This window comes from Plectrocnemia conspersa, unplaced genomic scaffold (assembly GCF_051122295.1).
Source record: "Plectrocnemia conspersa isolate PC_06_02 unplaced genomic scaffold, ASM5112229v1 ptg000010l, whole genome shotgun sequence".
Lineage (NCBI taxonomy): Eukaryota > Metazoa > Arthropoda > Insecta > Trichoptera > Polycentropodidae > Plectrocnemia > Plectrocnemia conspersa.
Window position 1 is genome coordinate 27,671,810 of NW_028277174.1, and position 17,802 is coordinate 27,689,611.

The 17,802-nt window shown below is 32.8% G+C and overlaps 3 protein-coding genes across 12 annotated transcripts in view; 2 read left to right on the forward strand and 1 right to left on the reverse strand.

The window, feature by feature from the left end:
- The first annotated feature begins 1,477 nt into the window (after positions 1-1,477).
- Positions 1,478-5,629, forward strand: LOC148231246 (methionine synthase reductase). The gene is made up of 5 exons (XM_088194544.1): positions 1,478-1,607; positions 1,708-1,845; positions 2,910-3,470; positions 3,716-4,024; positions 5,359-5,629. The coding sequence occupies exons 1-5, from the start codon at positions 1,551-1,553 to the stop codon at positions 5,563-5,565; spliced, it is 1,272 nt and encodes a 423-aa protein (XP_088050670.1). The 5' UTR covers positions 1,478-1,550; the 3' UTR covers positions 5,566-5,629.
- Positions 5,581-13,149, reverse strand: Pak3 (p21 (RAC1) activated kinase 3). The gene is made up of 2 exons (XM_088194543.1): positions 12,465-13,149; positions 5,581-8,037 (listed from the first exon to the last, which is right to left on the reverse strand). The coding sequence occupies exons 1-2, from the start codon at positions 13,117-13,119 to the stop codon at positions 7,244-7,246; spliced, it is 1,449 nt and encodes a 482-aa protein (XP_088050669.1). The 5' UTR covers positions 13,120-13,149; the 3' UTR covers positions 5,581-7,243.
- Positions 13,150-16,501: 3,352 nt separating this feature from the next.
- Positions 16,502-17,802, forward strand: part of LOC148231248 (uncharacterized) — a 121,883-nt gene continuing 120,582 nt past the window's right edge. For 5 of the 10 annotated variants that reach the window (XR_015810990.1, XM_088194545.1, XM_088194551.1 and 2 more), the window contains exon 1: positions 16,502-16,726. The gene's annotated coding sequence lies outside the window, so the exon portion shown is untranslated. Of the gene's footprint in view, positions 16,812-17,802 lie in introns of all 10 variants that reach the window. The other 5 variants (XM_088194546.1, XM_088194552.1, XM_088194549.1 and 2 more) reach the window with 2 other exon arrangements.

Sequence of the window (17,802 nt, forward strand, 5' to 3'; positions counted from 1 at the left end):
TTTTAAAATCAATAAATAATTTGGTTGTATTTTAAAATCAATAAATAATTATCAAATTGAATAATCATTCTGTGGGAGGGTAAGGGCTATTTATTTATTTGCAATTGCTAAATCAACTAGGCGACACTCCGGTAACACTGACATGACGGTGGCATAGAGCAGCACATTCACTGGCACAATGACCGATGGAGCCTTGTCCGTATGTACATTACCATGTAATTATTGTAACAATCCTTCAATAAATAATATTGTAGCGACTCAATATGTGTCTACTATCTATCCATCCGCCAAAACTATTTTTTATTTTATGTGCAACTAAACGGTTCTTTTTAATTCACATCCTTATTTTATATACACTATAAATGTCACTATAGGCTCAACGTTCTAACTATTTAGAGCAATATATACAAGCACTCCAAGTTTCTTGGAAATCCTTCCAACATATTCACTCGAGGCTGATAGAGTATCTTTATGAAGAATGCTTGTCTACAAACGGGGTTAATGAAGTGACGCTTCAACACAAGACAAACGAAGCGGTTGGAACGATCTGTCCTTTGCTATTGACCAGTGGTATACATCTGTTACTAATACACGAAATACTTAGATAGTTAGAATTCCATATAAAGCCTGTTGTTTTCTAATCTCTATAATTACAATATATCGGTGAGCTTTGAACAAGTCACAGCTCACCGATATATTGTAATAACCACATTAATCTTTATTAAAATACTAGTACAGCGGCTCAATCTGTGTCTAATTGCCATCCGTCGCCAAAGTATTGTTTTCAATTTGTGCATAACAAGTGGTTTTATTATCAGTGAGTAAACTTACACCCGTTCTTCTAATGTGCCTTAATATAGGATGACCAAATGTCCTCCTTTGAAGAAACTTCTCTTCTTCAATAAAGTCCTTCTTTTTTCCTCCTTGAACAAATATTTTTAAAATTTTTTTTTTTGCTTCAGTAGCAATTTTTCATCCGCAAAAAAAATATTTGAAATGACATTTTTTCATTTTTTGAGCTCGTGCAACAATCTCAACTCTTTTATCCTCTTTGAGTAAAAAATTTCATTATGACCTTTTTTTAGCTCCCGCAGCAATATATCATTGGACAAAAATTTCCGATAAGACCTTTTTATTTTTAGTGTCCCCTTTAGATATTTTAAAAATCTGGTCACCTTACTTAATATATTATATAAAAATACGAGGTAATAAAATTCTGTATTTTAGAATTACATTGCAGCGATAATTAAACCAATTAATAAACGTAGAACTACGCGATTCTCTTTAATGGGATTTGGGAGGGGTCAACTCTGAAATTTTCTATTGAATTGACGAACTAATGAAATTCAAATGAAAGCACGAAAAAGGAAAAAAAAACAGTGGTAAAATTATACACTCGTTCATTCTTATTGCGAAATAAATCTAAATTAATATTAAACATATTTTGCTCGTTTGACATAATTTTTACGCTGGCAGCACTTTTTTGACAGCTCATGTACAAGTATCACTTCGCAGGTGTTGCACGTGTGATACAATAATTTCTAGTAATAATGCCTACCGTTTCTTCAGATATGCTTCTTCACATTAATTATGAATCTGAAAAATATGTAACTATATTTCTTAATAAATGTATATCTATGTTAATATAAATCTATGCATGTTTTAGTTAATTAATTTCATGCTTCATTATATATTTTACATTTGCAGATCAATCCGCTGCGGATTTCAAAGCAGCCTTTATTGCAACAAGGTCAAAAACTATTAAATTTGCCTGTTAAATCAGCACGTGTTTTATCTCAGAGTGACTTAGATAACAAGGTTATAGAAGTGACCTTCGATAATTCCGTAAATATTGATTTTTTTGTATTTAAATTTATTATTTAATTTTTAGTTATAGACATATTTTTGTCGAAAATCAGTTTATACTTCACCACTTCAACGCCAGCGACTCACTTTGCGTCATTTGTTGATTATTTTTTTTTACAAATTAATTTTTTGTAACAAGTTAACGAATTATTTACAAATTACAATTTAATTAAATATTAAAGATTATTGTACTAGCTAAATTTATCAGTAATCCAAGTATTTTTAGAAAGAGATACTGACCCGTGAAGAGAATTAGCATGTGACTCATTTAAAAGTCGCTGGCGTTTAAAGGGTTAATATAATTTTTACTTCTTTTTATATGTGGTAATTATATATGATTGTAATTTATATAGTTTCTGTTATTTCAAACCATATTTTAACTGTAAATAAATAACAGTGGTCCAAACTCTAGTGCTGAATACAGTAATGGTGTCCGCTCGCTTCGAGTGCCCCTTAAACTCAAAACCCTTGTGTGTAGCGCAGTCTGAAGTTGAAGCCCAATTAGGCCAAAGCAAAAATCTCTACACTCTCTGGTACCTTTTATGTTTTTACTTGAGTCATTATTTCTGTTATGGGTGGTCAACCGTAATGTCTCAGTGGCCATACATAATCACATTTTCTGTAATATTTGTTTACTACAGCACATTGTCAAGAAGTTTCTGATATTCTTGTCTCCGCCCAAAAGTTAATAAAACATATTCCTTGAATTTGATTTTTGAAGTAGTATCATTTGAAAAAACAGTTAATTTTTTTTTTCTTGATTGATTGTTTTTAATATGCAAGCTGCCTTACTGTTGCATGAAAGAGCAGAGTGGAAAGAAGACTTCTTACCTCTTTACATAAAGTTTTAAAAATGTAGAGATTGATTTATATAATGAATAACTTACACAATTTTAGAATGAGTTTAAATTCTGGATGCTGCAGTGGCAGCGTGAATAAAATAAATAAAAAAACATCAATCTGTTCTTGCCTTGAAGTTTTAAATTATAAGTAGTGAGGCACGAATGCTTTGAGCTAGACTAATTTAAATTGAATTTTTTTAGGAATCTTTATTGGATTTTCATCCTGGCGATATTATTGGAATTTTACCCGAGAACAACGCCGATGAAGTCGATCGATTGCTGGAAAGATTAAATCTGCAAGATCAACGTGATCTAAAATACGATTTGCACAGTGGTTCAGATTTTAAAATTCCTCCACACATTCCAACCATCGGCAGCTTGAAATGTACTTTTCGACACTTTATCGATATCAGACGACTGCTCAGCAAGAGTCTGATTAAGACAATGTGTTTGCACACTCGCGACAAGAGTGAACTATGCCAAATGGAGAGAATCTACAAAGATAGAGATTCATACAATGAACAAATTTTAAAGAAAAATTTATCAATATGTAGATTTTTAGATCTATTTCCTTCTTGTCTTCCACCGATCGCTATGCTGCTGCAACACTTACCGCGTTTAATGCCTAGACCTTACACGATATGCAGCTCACCTATCGTCAATAGAGATGAAATCAAAATATGCTTCTCTTTAGTGGAATTCGCCGATTGTTCTAAAGGTGTTACTACCGGGTGGCTAGATGATGTATTATTTACTAAAAATGTAAGTATTTGCTGCTAAACCTTTAAATATAGTAAAGCTTTTCGTCGTTTAATTGATGTCAGATTTGAATTCCATGTGTTATGTAGTATATTAGCATTTTTTTTATGTTTAAATCTAGCGATTACTGTTCATATCTATGTCATCTGCATAGGCAGTTTTGTACAAATTAGTCTACTTGAGTGTCTTGGATCCTTTGTTTTATGTTAACTTATACTAAAATGTTTTAACCGATTCTTTTATTTTAGATACTGATTGACTTGCCAGTCTACTTCAAAACTTCTACATTTAAAATGCCGGAGGATCAAGCAGTTCCTATTGCAATGATCTGCAATGGTACAGGAATAGCGCCATTCATCGGTTTCTTGGAAGAAAGACAAGCTTTAAGAAAAAAAATGCCTAATTTAGAATATGGTCCAATGTACCTTTATTTCGGCTGTAGATATTCTTTTTATATTTACAAGAATAGAATAGATGAATATGTAGACGATTGTACATTGTCTAAATTAAAGGTTGCATATTCTAGATGTGAAGGAAGCGATTACAAATACGTACAGGTAATTTAAATATACTTTTAACCACTTTACCCTTTTATACGCACGGGCGCGTTCAAAATGTTTTTGGCGTTAGACGCATGCACGCACGGGCGCGTGTGAACTCTATATTAAAAAAAACCGCTCTGCGTAATATCTTGCGTTACTACGCATTCTCTCATATGTGCGTTTGTATCGAAGAAATTTGATCCTCATAAATTAAATAAAAAAAAATGACACTTTACGACAGGGGTGGCCAACCCGCGGCTCGCCTTGAACATTTTTATTTAAATTTTTTTTATATTTAATTTTTAGTGTTATATATTTTTTTACAATGTACGTTTAGTATCATTATTATTATATTTTCTATGTTTACATGTAAGAATAATAGTAAATACAATAATAATAATTCATTACATTTTAATTTTTCACTCCAAAAAATGTCTATAGTGTATCAAAATCTAATATGGGGATATATCATTTTATATCTGCTTCGCGATGTTATGATGCATTTCCAAAGTGGTTGCAAGATCATTTGAGTTGGCTACCCCTGCTTTACGATGCTAGTATTTTTTTTACACGTGTCTATCTTTGCATTCTCTCATATGTGCATTTATGTTGAAGACATTTACCCCTCATAAATCAAATAAAAACTGACACTTTATGATGCTAGTATTTATTTTACACGTTTCTGTTCAGATTGCTTTCATTTCACCCACTTCCATGGACTTCGGAAATTATCAAAGACAATTCGAATATATTTGCTTTATTTCTGGATGTCATCATAAATTAGGTAACAAAACAGAAACTGTAAGTTTCAAATATTTTCCCAGAGGATCTATTCATTCAGAACTGCGTATTATATCCAGATGGTAAAATATATTCGTGTAAAATCCATAAAAATCAGAACCAAAATTTAGCTTATTTGATGCGAATGGGAAAAAATTTAGAAGAGACACACAATACCATTGTCCAGAATGCATGGTTGCTTTATGCATACCTTGTTTCAAAAATCACCATACTGTATTATACGGTATTTTTTTTATTTTACAACAAACATTACGTATACATACATATGTATTTCCATTTTATGTTTAGAGTTTGAATGAAAAGAAACAGAAAAGGAGGCAACTTTTAATTTTTATTAATTTAAAAAAAATAATTTAAAGTAATAATAAAAATAATTATGAATAAATAATTTTAAACTGATTTTTTCCATCATTTTCATAACACATCGCATAATAAATCGCAATAAAAAAAGGTGATTATTTTTGACCATTTTTTAAAAATAATCCCGAGGATGAAGTGGTTAATATATTTATTCAGTCTAATCTTATGATTTATATATTAAATTTCAGGATTCTTTAGATGATGACGAACTGAATCAAATGTTTGAAAAATCTGCTGTATTTTATTTGTGTGGAAGCAATAAGATGATCAAGGAAATTGAATCTCTTTGTTTGGCGTATTTCAAGAAAAATAAAAAAATGTCCGAAGTATCTGCCAAAAACCATCTGAAAGATCTGAAGAATAGTAAAAAGTTTATTTTAGATGTTTGGTTGTAAATAAATAAAACATAATTTATATATATATATATCGATTTAATAAAAAAAATATTTATATACACAATGTCCATTGTATTATTTTGGCTTTTTGTTTTTAGCATAAATCTATTATATATAAATGTATATAAAAAAGTAGTCTACATAATATAACATAAGTTCTTTTGAATACTACAACTAAATACAAAATTTAGTTCTATTTATGTGACTGATATAAAAAAAATTAAAACTGGACAAAGCCAGTCATTCTCTTCGATTATAAAATAAAAATCAGTCAGTTATATAAAAGCTTAATATATTACATTAAAGTTTAAATGGTCGATTATGAGCACGAATATAAAAAAAATATACTTATTGTATAATGTCATTGCTGAATCTTTTGAATATACATACACATTTTAGCACCAAATTTCAATATGCATTTTTAAAACAATTCCTTTTTTCTTTAATGGCACCTTTTATAATCATTTGTGCGTAAATCTCGTTCTTATTGTATTTATTAACTACTTATTGCAATTGGAGAGCCGATAAAATAAGCTCTTAGTCCGCGAAACATCATGATAATACAGCTATCAACATATTCACCTACATATCTTTGGATAATGATAAGAAGCATTGATAAAACACAAATTATATAATAAAACTATTAAATGTATTGGCACTTAACTTCATCTTAAATACTATAAAAGTATAATTTACGAATAAAGTAGTTCAATCATGATAATGATCAAGTCCTTTAAAAGATATATTATTCCATTATATTATTTTAATAAAATACTGATTACAAAATGTTTTCTTAGTCAGATACATAAATGCGTTGGGATATATTTTTAAGAATTAAATTCTAATAAACTGAATATGGAATTTTTATAATACTAAGATTCAAAAAATGGAACGTAATCAATTGATAGATAAAAATTATAAAAAATATTATAGATTGAGTCGATAAGCACGTTTACTTCTTTATAATTAAATAACATCTGTATGTTGGTCATAGGATATGTTCCTAAAAGTTTTAAGACTATTTTTCATGACAGTTCTTTTTACGGTGATTAATTTTAGTAGAATCCCATTTTTAGTGACTCAATCTATAAGTAAAATAAAGTATAATATTGACTATATATTCATAAAAATTAACTTATTCAATATAATGCGGTCATATATAAATTACTTAGGTAATTGATCATGCCATCGATGTTTATTCGAATGGCACATCTTCTTTATTGGCATGTCAAAGGCTCATAATCATTTACGATTCCCTTATGACGGTCATAGTGTGTGGCAAATATTCTGTTCAAAAATTATAGATTTTTTGACAGCTTGAAGAATATATAATGCAGGATTTTTTAGGAATGAGAGATTTGGCCTATATGTTCAACACAAGACACCAGAATCTGAATTGGGCTAGATGTGAGGTTAATCTTATAAAACCATGTAATTTAAATCTCTGTAGATCGTCATGCTTAAAGCGACGAAAAATCGAGTCTAAGTGATTTATAAAGATTTTAAGTAATGGAAGTTCATCCTCTACTTTATATGGACAAGATTTGCTGGTCTACCCATATCGAATCAAATCTCGCAGTCAAAATCTAACTGTAAAGGCACAGAAATACTATACGTACTACAAATTATATTTTTTTATCAAAATTCGTTTTGTATAAAAATATCACAAATTCGGAAATCAATCGTAATTCTTTTGCAAAATTTTCTGAGCGGCTTTGATCAGTGGCGTCAAGGTTCGCAAGTCTAGTGCGTTCTCCAAAAATGGATGCTCGAGAAGTTCGGCGGCGTTAGCACGTCTCGAAACATCCACTTCCAAGCACCGATCCAAAAAGTCTTGGAGCAGCGGGGATAGTTCGGTCCAGCGCGATATGCTTGGTCTTCCCATCGCTGCTATCAGATACAGAGCCCTCAGTGGAGTTTCTTTCATGTACGGCGGCTCCCCGTCGATCATCTCGATCGCCATTATCCCCAAAGACCACACGTCTACCTTCTTTCCGTACTGCTTCCTGGTGACCACCTCCGGCGCCATCCAATACGGAGTTCCGACCATCGTTTGTCGCTTCTCGTCGCCGGCGATGTTCGCGCAGAATCCAAAATCGGTCACTTTTACTGACCCATCCATGCCCAGCAGTACGTTATCTGACTTGATGTCTCTGTGAATGGTGCCTTTGGCGTGCAGGAACGCTATAGCCTGCAGGGTCTCGCGGCAGACCGCCGCGATGTGGCCTTCCTTCATCACCACTTCGGTGACGACGTCAGTGAGCGATCCTCCATCCAGCAGTTCCATGATGACCCATAGATGATCGTAGCTCATGTATGCGTCCAAGAAGTTCACTAAGTTTTTGTGCTGGAACTCTTTCAAGACGTTGATCTCGTTCAATATTAACTCTTTTCTAGGCTGTTTGGTCAGATCGATGTCTTTGACGGCTACTTTCGTGTGCTCTTTCAAGTCTCGAGCGATGAACACCGTTCCTGAAATTGACAAATACACATCTATATTACTAATAATATGGCAGTTTTATTGAGTAAAACTGTTGTATATCTGCATAAAAGTAATATAAATCAATTGAAAAATTCCTATTTTTATTATCTAGGAACGTAATATAGTCGAAACGAAAGGATAATATTCTTGAATATTATAAAATCAGATTCTATGTTATAGATCTATTAATAATGTAAAATAAAATTATTTTCATGTGCATCATTAACAAAGAAAATAGATAATTTAGTAAATAAATGGAGCAATTAAACAATTAAGAGTAGAAAATAGAAATGATAGTACACATACTAAAAAAATGTGACGTTTGGGAATTACGATTCTAAATCATATATAATAAATTTGAGCAAATGGATCTTGAGTGGGTGACAGTGCAGTTTCTAGTTAAACAGATCTATATCTCATGAAATGCATGAATACAACATAAGAATAGAGATAATATGATGTGTCTTAAGATATGATCTGCTTCAAACAAACACTAAATTGCATTGTTACTGTTGATGAAAAGTGGGCGTTTCAAGATAATTATTGTAGCGAAAGAAGTCAGTGGGAATCTAAAATAATACTGTTAGTTGATATTTTAAAAGTTTATGTAAGAAATATTTTATTATGTCATACTTTATATCGTAATTAGGGGAAATAATTAAGCATAAGGAACAACCATTATTTTTTTAATAATATATTTTTGGTATGGACAATGGTGCTACAGAATTTGAGAAGTTATCTTTGCAGCAAGTGGAAATTTATTGTATTGAAATCTTTTTCCGGGAATAATTAATATTGTGTGGTATTGTATTTACCTGTGTTACTACTAGTCAAATATTTGAATCTAAAAATTAAATATTTACTATAATCATCTTCATTCATTATAGGATAACGTGAGCTACTTTCTCTAAAACAGCTTTTATACCTTTAATCAACAGAAAGCTATTTAAATTTGTTAGATAATAAAAATGAAAATCTCTAATGTTTTATACATATAAAACTATTAGAGTGAGGCCATCACGAGTCATAGACGTAATCAGTGAGGTTATGATGGCCTGATTTCTATCGATGTAAATATAAAAAAGAGACAAAGTTGCTGAATAAACCTAAGTAATACCTAATAAGTTTTTCCGTATTCTGAACATGCATAATAATAAATCTTGCCATCCCATTCCTATATTATTAATGGTTGAGATAATATTAAAATTCCTTCAAAACTTTGATATATTCCTTTCTTTTTGTGCTATTATATAATTAATTAGTAGGTACTTTTAAAGGTGGCAATAGCTTCTTGGTTCATGGGTTGTAAAATACTTAGGTATAATACTCTAGTATTAGGAGGCAAATACACAACTTTAACGCTAGGATGTGAATTTTCTACGTGTGGCGGATGACATGTCAATAGCACTATTTTACAAATATAAAAAAAATCTGGCCCATGACTTTTTTGAGTAATTTTTTATGTAAAATCGTGTTGAATCCGAAATTAAGAAAGTGGAACAGTTTTCGAGATATTGCTAAATTTCTGTATGTTTCACTCTTGAGAAGTGTTTTTATTTAATTGTAAATATATTGGGTTCTAGTAGATTATGAATTTTTTCACTAGTAGATATATATTTTTACCAGTGAAAATATAAATCATCTGGCAGATGCTAGTAAAATTGTATGATTTCAACTTTTCTGTATGTAGTACTATATGTATTTACATACATTTACATCTGATGTATAAATGTTACAGCGAATGTGTATTTTTTGGTAAAGTTATATTTTCGCTAGTTAAGTCCAAATACATTTTCACCAGCAGATATATATTTCTATCACCGAAAATATAATTTAACTGATCTGCTGCTCTAAAATTTGACAGTTGCGAAACGTCCAATTGCTGTTCAAACTAATGAAAGTTCTAAAACTAATTATAGTTTTAGAACTTTCATTAGGTCAAGTCCAAAATATATCTCTTAGGAGAAAATAAGTTGAAGAAGACATGTCTCATCTCGCATATTGCCCCATAGTTTATCTGCACTTGAATATTACACTATGTTTTTAAAATATGATAGCTATCCTTACTGATATTATTACGAATTTCTGATATGAGTATTAGTAAAAGTGTATTCAAACCGAATTTTGGTCAATAGGAGAGCGCTACAACAATTATCAGTTCTCAGAAGGCAAAAATTCACGTCAAAAGCAATAAAATCGTGATGGCGACTGCACGATTTTATTGCTTTTAATGCGGATTTTTGACTTCTGAGAAGGGATAATTATTTTTTGCGCTCTCCTATTAGTCAAAATTCGATTTAGATGTGCTTTATTCATACTTGTTTGTGATTTTATACATTCGAGCTAATAATGCTTAAATAGCATATTTTTATATAAAAATAAACAAAGTGATGCACGAAAAAGAGCACTACGTTTAATAATATGTGGGATGTTGATTTATTATAAATTAAAGAAATAAATATGGAAAAATATTATTTTTTTATTTTTCGTAAGTCCCCAAGTTCTATTAGTATACCAACTCAGCAGTGTAAAACAATTGAAAATAATCAATAGGTTGTATACAGTTTGCGGGAACTTGGGCCCCAGGACATTTATCACTTGGTGGAAATATTGCTATTTATAAGGTACATTGTCATTACTAGTTATTATTCTCCAATTTTCTGATGTGGTGCGATTTGTTTGAGGTACCGTTTCTTCCTCGCTATTGTTTTAATTGCCTGTTCCATCTTCGATTCAAGGCAACAGGCCTAATTTCGACGTTACTTTCTTTACTATCATCATTGGAAGATGAAAAATCAAACATAAAATCCTCCCCATCACTATCATTACAAAAAATATTATCATTACAATCACTAAATTCAGCAACAGCTGTTATTTTTTTTTAAATAATTTCAGAATAAAACTAAAAAATAAATAAAAAATAAGTAATTACAACAAAATTAAACTATAGTCTTACTTAGACATAAATTATGGACACCCGAGACACTGTTGAAAACCCGTCACGTCACCAATGCATGTCTACCGAAGGACGATCGCCAACCATTGCCTTCGGGAGAAATCTACGTTTCATCTGCATTTAAATTTAGTCATCAAAAAAACCCCGACTTATCGCGATAAATGAGCTCTCCTTGGCTTGATTCAAATAAAAATGATATTTTTTTGATAAGATATGCTTCTTGAAACTCTTGTCTACACACTGCAAAAACGCCATTCAAAACAAGCACAGAAAATACCCAAAAATTAACGTAATATTTCATTAATTGAAATGGTGCGCCTAACCCACCCTACGAGTAATATAAAGCGCTGGTGCGTTCACGCACCTTAAGAGCGGAAAGGGTTAATGATTTTAATATATACCCAGCAGTATCGTTTTGTAATACAGCCCAGTTGCATCAACATTGAAAATATGTCCCTTCTTTTCTAATAAACCCATCAGATTTTTCTATGAAGTTTGAAGCAGCTTTATAATCGTCACATTTTTAAAATAAGTAGAGAACCATAAAAGTTTGGTTATAGTTGAAATTTTAGGTTTTATGATTTTCGGTCTCAGAAAAGACTCCGTGCTTATATTTTTATGGTCATAAGACAGAGGAATTAGTTTTTGAATCAAATCGTTCATACAAATTTAATTTTCCATTCATGGATGAGTCAAGGCCTTTTTTATTGTTATTATTGTATACGCTTATTGCCTAAAATAACATAATCCGGTGATACTATTTTTGCACATTCATCGTCACTGTCGTCGCCTTCGCTTACTGTTTGATGCTTAGAATTACTGACTCAATTGCATCTAGTCTTCATTTTCATTGTAACATGCTAAATTGTCATCTATTATCAAAAATTCCGGATAATTAGCAATTGAAGCTTGTAAAACGTTTTCATTATTTAAATTGACTGTCCTAATGAAACGGAATGGTGTCCCAGATAACCGAAGTAAATTACTATTAGTTCCCTTATTTGGTTTCTGTTCCTTGGAATTAGGCCCGTGATCCAATTAAGCGGAATCGACTGTATCACAGTTGTTACATATATTTTAAGATTGAAAATTGTTTGAACGGAATATTAAAATCTTTATCTAAAGACATCTCTTTAGGTTTGCTAAAAAAACATTTGTAATTTGTAATAAAATTAAATATTTTTCACATAACTATAGATGTTTCCAATTCTTGATTTATCATAGAATTTTATGGAGCACGAATGTAACAGTAACAGGGAAAGTTTATGCCTAAAAAATTTGATTTTTAATTTATTAAAAACAAATGTATGAAGATTTTTGAACGAGGCCAAATGGTTAAAAAAAAAAAAAAAACAAATGATAGAATATTATGTTTATACAAAGATTTGGATTAGTCGAAGGACTTTGATCTCCTCTCATTTTTGAAAAGAGTTAAGCAAATAATAAGTTTGTTTCACTCACCAGACGCGCCAGTTCCGACGTCCCTGATCCTCTCGAAGCGCAAGTGCGGGTTCTCCGGGTTGCATATTCTGCGCAGCTCTTCGTAGATCTGCTCGTCGGTCAAGCTGGCGTTGTGCTTCTCTTTGCGACGCAGCACGGGGCTGTCCTCTCCGTCCTCGTCGATACGGGAGAGGTCGCAGAGGGCCGGAGCCTTGTCGAGCTGGGGCAGGCTGTCGAAGCAGAGGACGGGCGCGGGCGGGGCGGAGCGCCTGAGCGGCTTCGGGGGCGGAAGTCTCTCCTTGTCTTCCTCGCTGCTCCTGTCGTCGTTCTTGTCGTCGAGGAGCTGGTCGATGCGGCGCGACTCCTCGCTGAAAGCCTCTTCGGTGAGCAGCGGCTTGAACGGCTCGATGGCCTCCTTCTTCTTGATGGAGTAGTTGTAGAACTTGACCGCCTGGTAGGCGGCGTCGGGATGGTCGTGGCGGTCAGCGGCGGTGAGGTGGGCGTCGACGAGACGGCGCCACGCGGGCGGCAGCCCCTCCAGGTCGCCGGTCTCGACGTTTTTGCTCACGTGTACATGCTGGCGGACGTCCGTCGGGAAGCCGATCTCTGCCGGCGGGGTGTGGCGATCGCTCCTGCGCGAGAACAGCTTCGACAGCCCCGACGTCAGCCCGTTCATCCTGACGACCGAGCTGTCACCCGCGCTTTCGCCCGCCGCCGCTAGAGGCGCCGCCGTCGCTCTTATCTGCGTCCAATTCCCCGGTCCGGTCACTTAGCTCAATTTAACGCGACGAAGCGACGAAGCGACGAAGCGATGATCGCATCTCTTTTTTTACTATAAAAAAATATTTTATATAAAGATATAATTACATGGTTTTTAGCTCCCGTACCAATTTCTTCTCCTTTATCTTCCTCGAATATTTGTTTATCAAAACCTGATCACCTTAAATCTAGCTTGACCTTCCCTTATTTAGTGTACGTGTCAAAACAGTAGACCCCCGAATAAACTACCACTATTAGAACTATCGATCGAGCCCCTCCCCCATACACGATCGGAAAATCCTCTGGGAAAAACCGTGCCGTCATGGCCTTCGGGAATACCTTTCAGTTCGCGGGTGGGAATAGACGCGATGGACGATAGTTTGCCTCTTGTCGGTTTTGTATTGGCAAGGTAATGCATTCTTAATAAAAATCGTAAGAAAGTGCGTTTCAAAAAATATTTCTTTCTCGTTGTTTAATTTTATTAAATTATATAAAACTTCACAATTGACATTACTATAGTTTTATAATATAAATATATTTTTTCCATTACAATAATATCGAGTCTATTGCGCTTATCTGTCCATTGTGCTTTAATGATAGAAAAAACTTTTCCATGCTAGCATTATGTGCAGGCAATGCTAATAAGAGCTAAAATAATTAAATACATTTTTTGTTCTTCTACCTCGCGATGAAGAAAAAACTTGGTCCATTTATCATTGCATGCTGTTTCTATCCACTTTGTTTAGTCGTCTTCTATTTATTTAGTAATATACCGTTTTAGAACAGAATATCGATTCAAGGGGTCATTTTTATTTATTTATATTTCTAAATCAGACGTTTTTTGAACTTTTTCATAGTGTGGTAGTTTTCCCAATAAAATTCAAATAAAAACTTTATATTTGCTTAATTTGCTCATTCCAGTTCCTCAAATATGCCAACCAAGTTTTATAGCACTCTGTAACTTCATCAATAAACATTTTTTTTTCATTTTCTGAAATACTAATATCTTGAAGGATTACAAAATATTTATTGGAATAAAATTATCTCAAATATATTATGAATATCGTCTTTTACAGACAATTACTTGAATATGGAACATGTAACTGTCACGATGATCTTAATCCAAGCAGTGAGATAAAATGTTGGAAATTGACATGTCCCGTATATATTATCTGGTCACATAGTTTATTCGAAATTCACTTTAAAATGTACCTTGTTAACGTTTTTCAACTTTATTAATAATATTTTCATTTGTAGTTGTTCCATGCAAACTCTCATCAAAACTACCCCAACAAAAAAAAATACGAGTGCAAAGGGTTAATAATGCCATATTAGTAATCTATAAAGATATCACAATGAACGAAACGCGAAATAAAAAAAATATGTTGAGAAATAATAATGATATCAAAGTTTTGAGATTATAAATAACTTTTTATTTTTGTACGTTTCGGTGTTTACCCTTGATTGTATTATTTTGCGTGATAACTTATCGGACACTCGCTGACTAATCGGCACGTGCCGGACGATGCACAAGACCGCGCCATTTTGCTACTGCTACTTCATCGGAGAGTATGGTTCCATTGGCATTTACAACTTCATGCTTCTCACGAAATCTCTTGAAGCGACACTGATATTGAAAAAGTTTTCGACAAAATTTGTCATGGTTTATTAGTAAATAAATGTCCGATCGCTGTTGCTCAGATGACGTAGCTCGATTATTCTTAAATTATTAGAGCGATCGTAGACAGTTCGTAACCTATGACGGTCCAGAGCCGTAGCAAAGAGGGGGGGGGGGGAACAGATGGGTACAGATGCCCCCAGGCGCAAGATTGCGGAGGCGCAAAAACAAAGTTGGTAATAATCCATAATTAAACAATATATTTACATTTTTTTTTAAAGTACTCTTTTTTGTAATTTTTGCATGTCTCATATTCTTAGAAAAAAACAGGTATTAGGAACTTATTTTTTTTAGAATCGTGTTATAAACTGTTCATCGTGTTATAAACTTGTAAGTGATGTAATTTTTGTACACTAATGACTTAAAATTGTATAGATGCTTTCGGTTTGGACTTCTTTAGACTCTTTATAACTACAGTGCTGTAGGTTCTATGTGGAGATGGGCTTTCGTCAACCGTCTGCCTTTTAATGTCGAAAAATTACATATTTTTTCATTTGTCCCTACTTTTATTCACCGTCAGAATATTTCTACTAGTAGGAACGTTATGGATAGTTAAACTTATACTCAAGATCTCGGAATCACTTTTGAACGTAACTGGAGGTTCTCTCTACTCCTAAACGATGTCTGCGCAAAATCTCCCAAAGTGCTCGGTTTTGTTATGACGTTTGCAGAACGTGTTTCACTTTGACGATTCGTCAATTTAGGCATGTTCATATATTCAGACATTCGTAGTAGCGTTTCCGTTGCGACCTTAGTAGTATTGTTCTCATCTAACGAAACGCTTCAAACACTTTTTGTTAGTCGTTCGTTGCTCTTTACTCGGAGCTGTTCTAAATATGTTTGATCATTTATCTATTAAAAGCCTCTTAAAAAGTATGGCGTAAATAATATATAAAAAATATTTTAGTGTTTTTAAATATTTGTATAAGTAATTAATAAGTAAACGCTCCCTATGAATATAAAGATTTCAGTCTTCAACATATAAAGTGTCTGGACCAAAATAACTTCTTTCAAAACTGCAAGACGTTATACGTTAAAAAAAAGCTTGCATTATTTTTATGATGTGTGGATATTATCAATTAATATTTAATTTCAGCGATTTAAAAAAAATAAATACGACGTATCCTTTCAATATTGCATCTAATTGTGTATTTTAAAAATCTATTTCGCTTGTGTAAGAAATAATATAAAGCATATCTTTTAATTATAATAGAAATAGACAGTCATTTCCGTTTTAATAGTATATGCGTATGATAACGGTTGTAAATATTATTATAAGGTAACTAAATAACATTGACATTCCATTGAATTTGATATTTGTTCCGAATTACGCAAACATGTGCAAGCTTTGCATTTTATGTTTCATTTTTATGAAGTCGATACATTTTATTACAAATATATATTTATCGATTTTATCATGTAGCCTTGAATTTTATAGATGCTCAAAGATAATATGATCCGTATATTATTCGAGGCGTATGCTAAGCGCGACTTTCCGGATGTTCTTCGGTTTGCGAAACAACCCCCCCGACTGGCACATGCCATTTGGAGGATGTCAATGTGCAACAATTGGCATCGGCCTGATCCGCCCACCGATCCGCAAATAGAGACACGATTCGTCAGTCTCCCGCGGTCCCTCCGTGCGGTCCACGCGTCGCTTTTCCACGCTCAACTTTACCCCCAAAATCTCCTCAGATCCTCTCAGTTTTCAGCCCCGATTTTCACCACCTTTCTTTCGACCGAAAAGAGGGAAAAAAGTAGAAGCGAAAACGACAACGAACGAAATACGATAAGCGAATTTTATGCCGATATTTGGCGACAATCGACGATCACAATCGACGTGCGTGTATGTGTTTTTTTTAACGAATAATAGAAGAGGAATTGTATGGGATATTGCCCCTTTGAACGCACAAAGGGTCCATTGCATTAAGGTCATTCGAATTAATCAAGCGGCGATTGCGCTCATCCAATTTAATCGTTTTATGTATTTTATAGCAATTTATTATTCGCTTCACTTTAATGGTCGAATTTTATGGAGTTTTGTTCAAAAGATTTGTATTTTTAATGGGCAAATTTTGATGCGTTTTGTCTTTAAACGTCAAATGCAATTAACAATGACGGTCAATATAAATGTAAAATTAATATGAAACACATTTTTAGATGAGTAATTTAATCTATATTGTAATAATACATCGCTAATAATAAAAGATAATGGTATTATTAATGACGAGAAAAAATTGTAATTATTCGCTTGATTAATTCCGAACCTAACCTCAAAATTTAATTGAGCGCGTCATTTATTCAATTGTGAATCAAATTCTATTCAACTAACTATAATATACATAGTACGTTTTTATATCTTTACGACTGTTCTACAAACATGTGATTAATAATTGGCGATTATTAATTTTTATTATTGATTGTTGTTCTATTGCAGAATCATAAAATGTAGGTGTCGAAGAAAAAATTACAAAAAAGCTGTTAATTGATTACCTATTAGTATCTACATGTAAATAAAAGATCTGTGTCAGAATGTATGTGTAAACATTCAATTTTATATTTGTGCGAAAGTCTAAAAATATTCATAGATTAAGTCGTCGGAAAAACGCCAGACCTTGAAACAGAATTTTCATTCTAATTTTAAAGGAATATAGTACGCAATATTTAATATTAGAAATGTGTGCTCATACAGCGATTCACTTTTTCTTCAAAACATAATAAAAACGTATTTGAATATAGTTTTAAAGATATAAAGCTGAAGTTTTAAAGTAATATTCTAGTGTTATAATCATAATTTAGTATTTCGATCACGCCCTGATGTTGTGTTGAATTTGACAGCAAAAGGCGTGTCTCTTTTTTAATGATGGCTTCGTAATATAATGATTGTTATTTCGGGAAAACGTAAAAATAAAAATGTGAAAA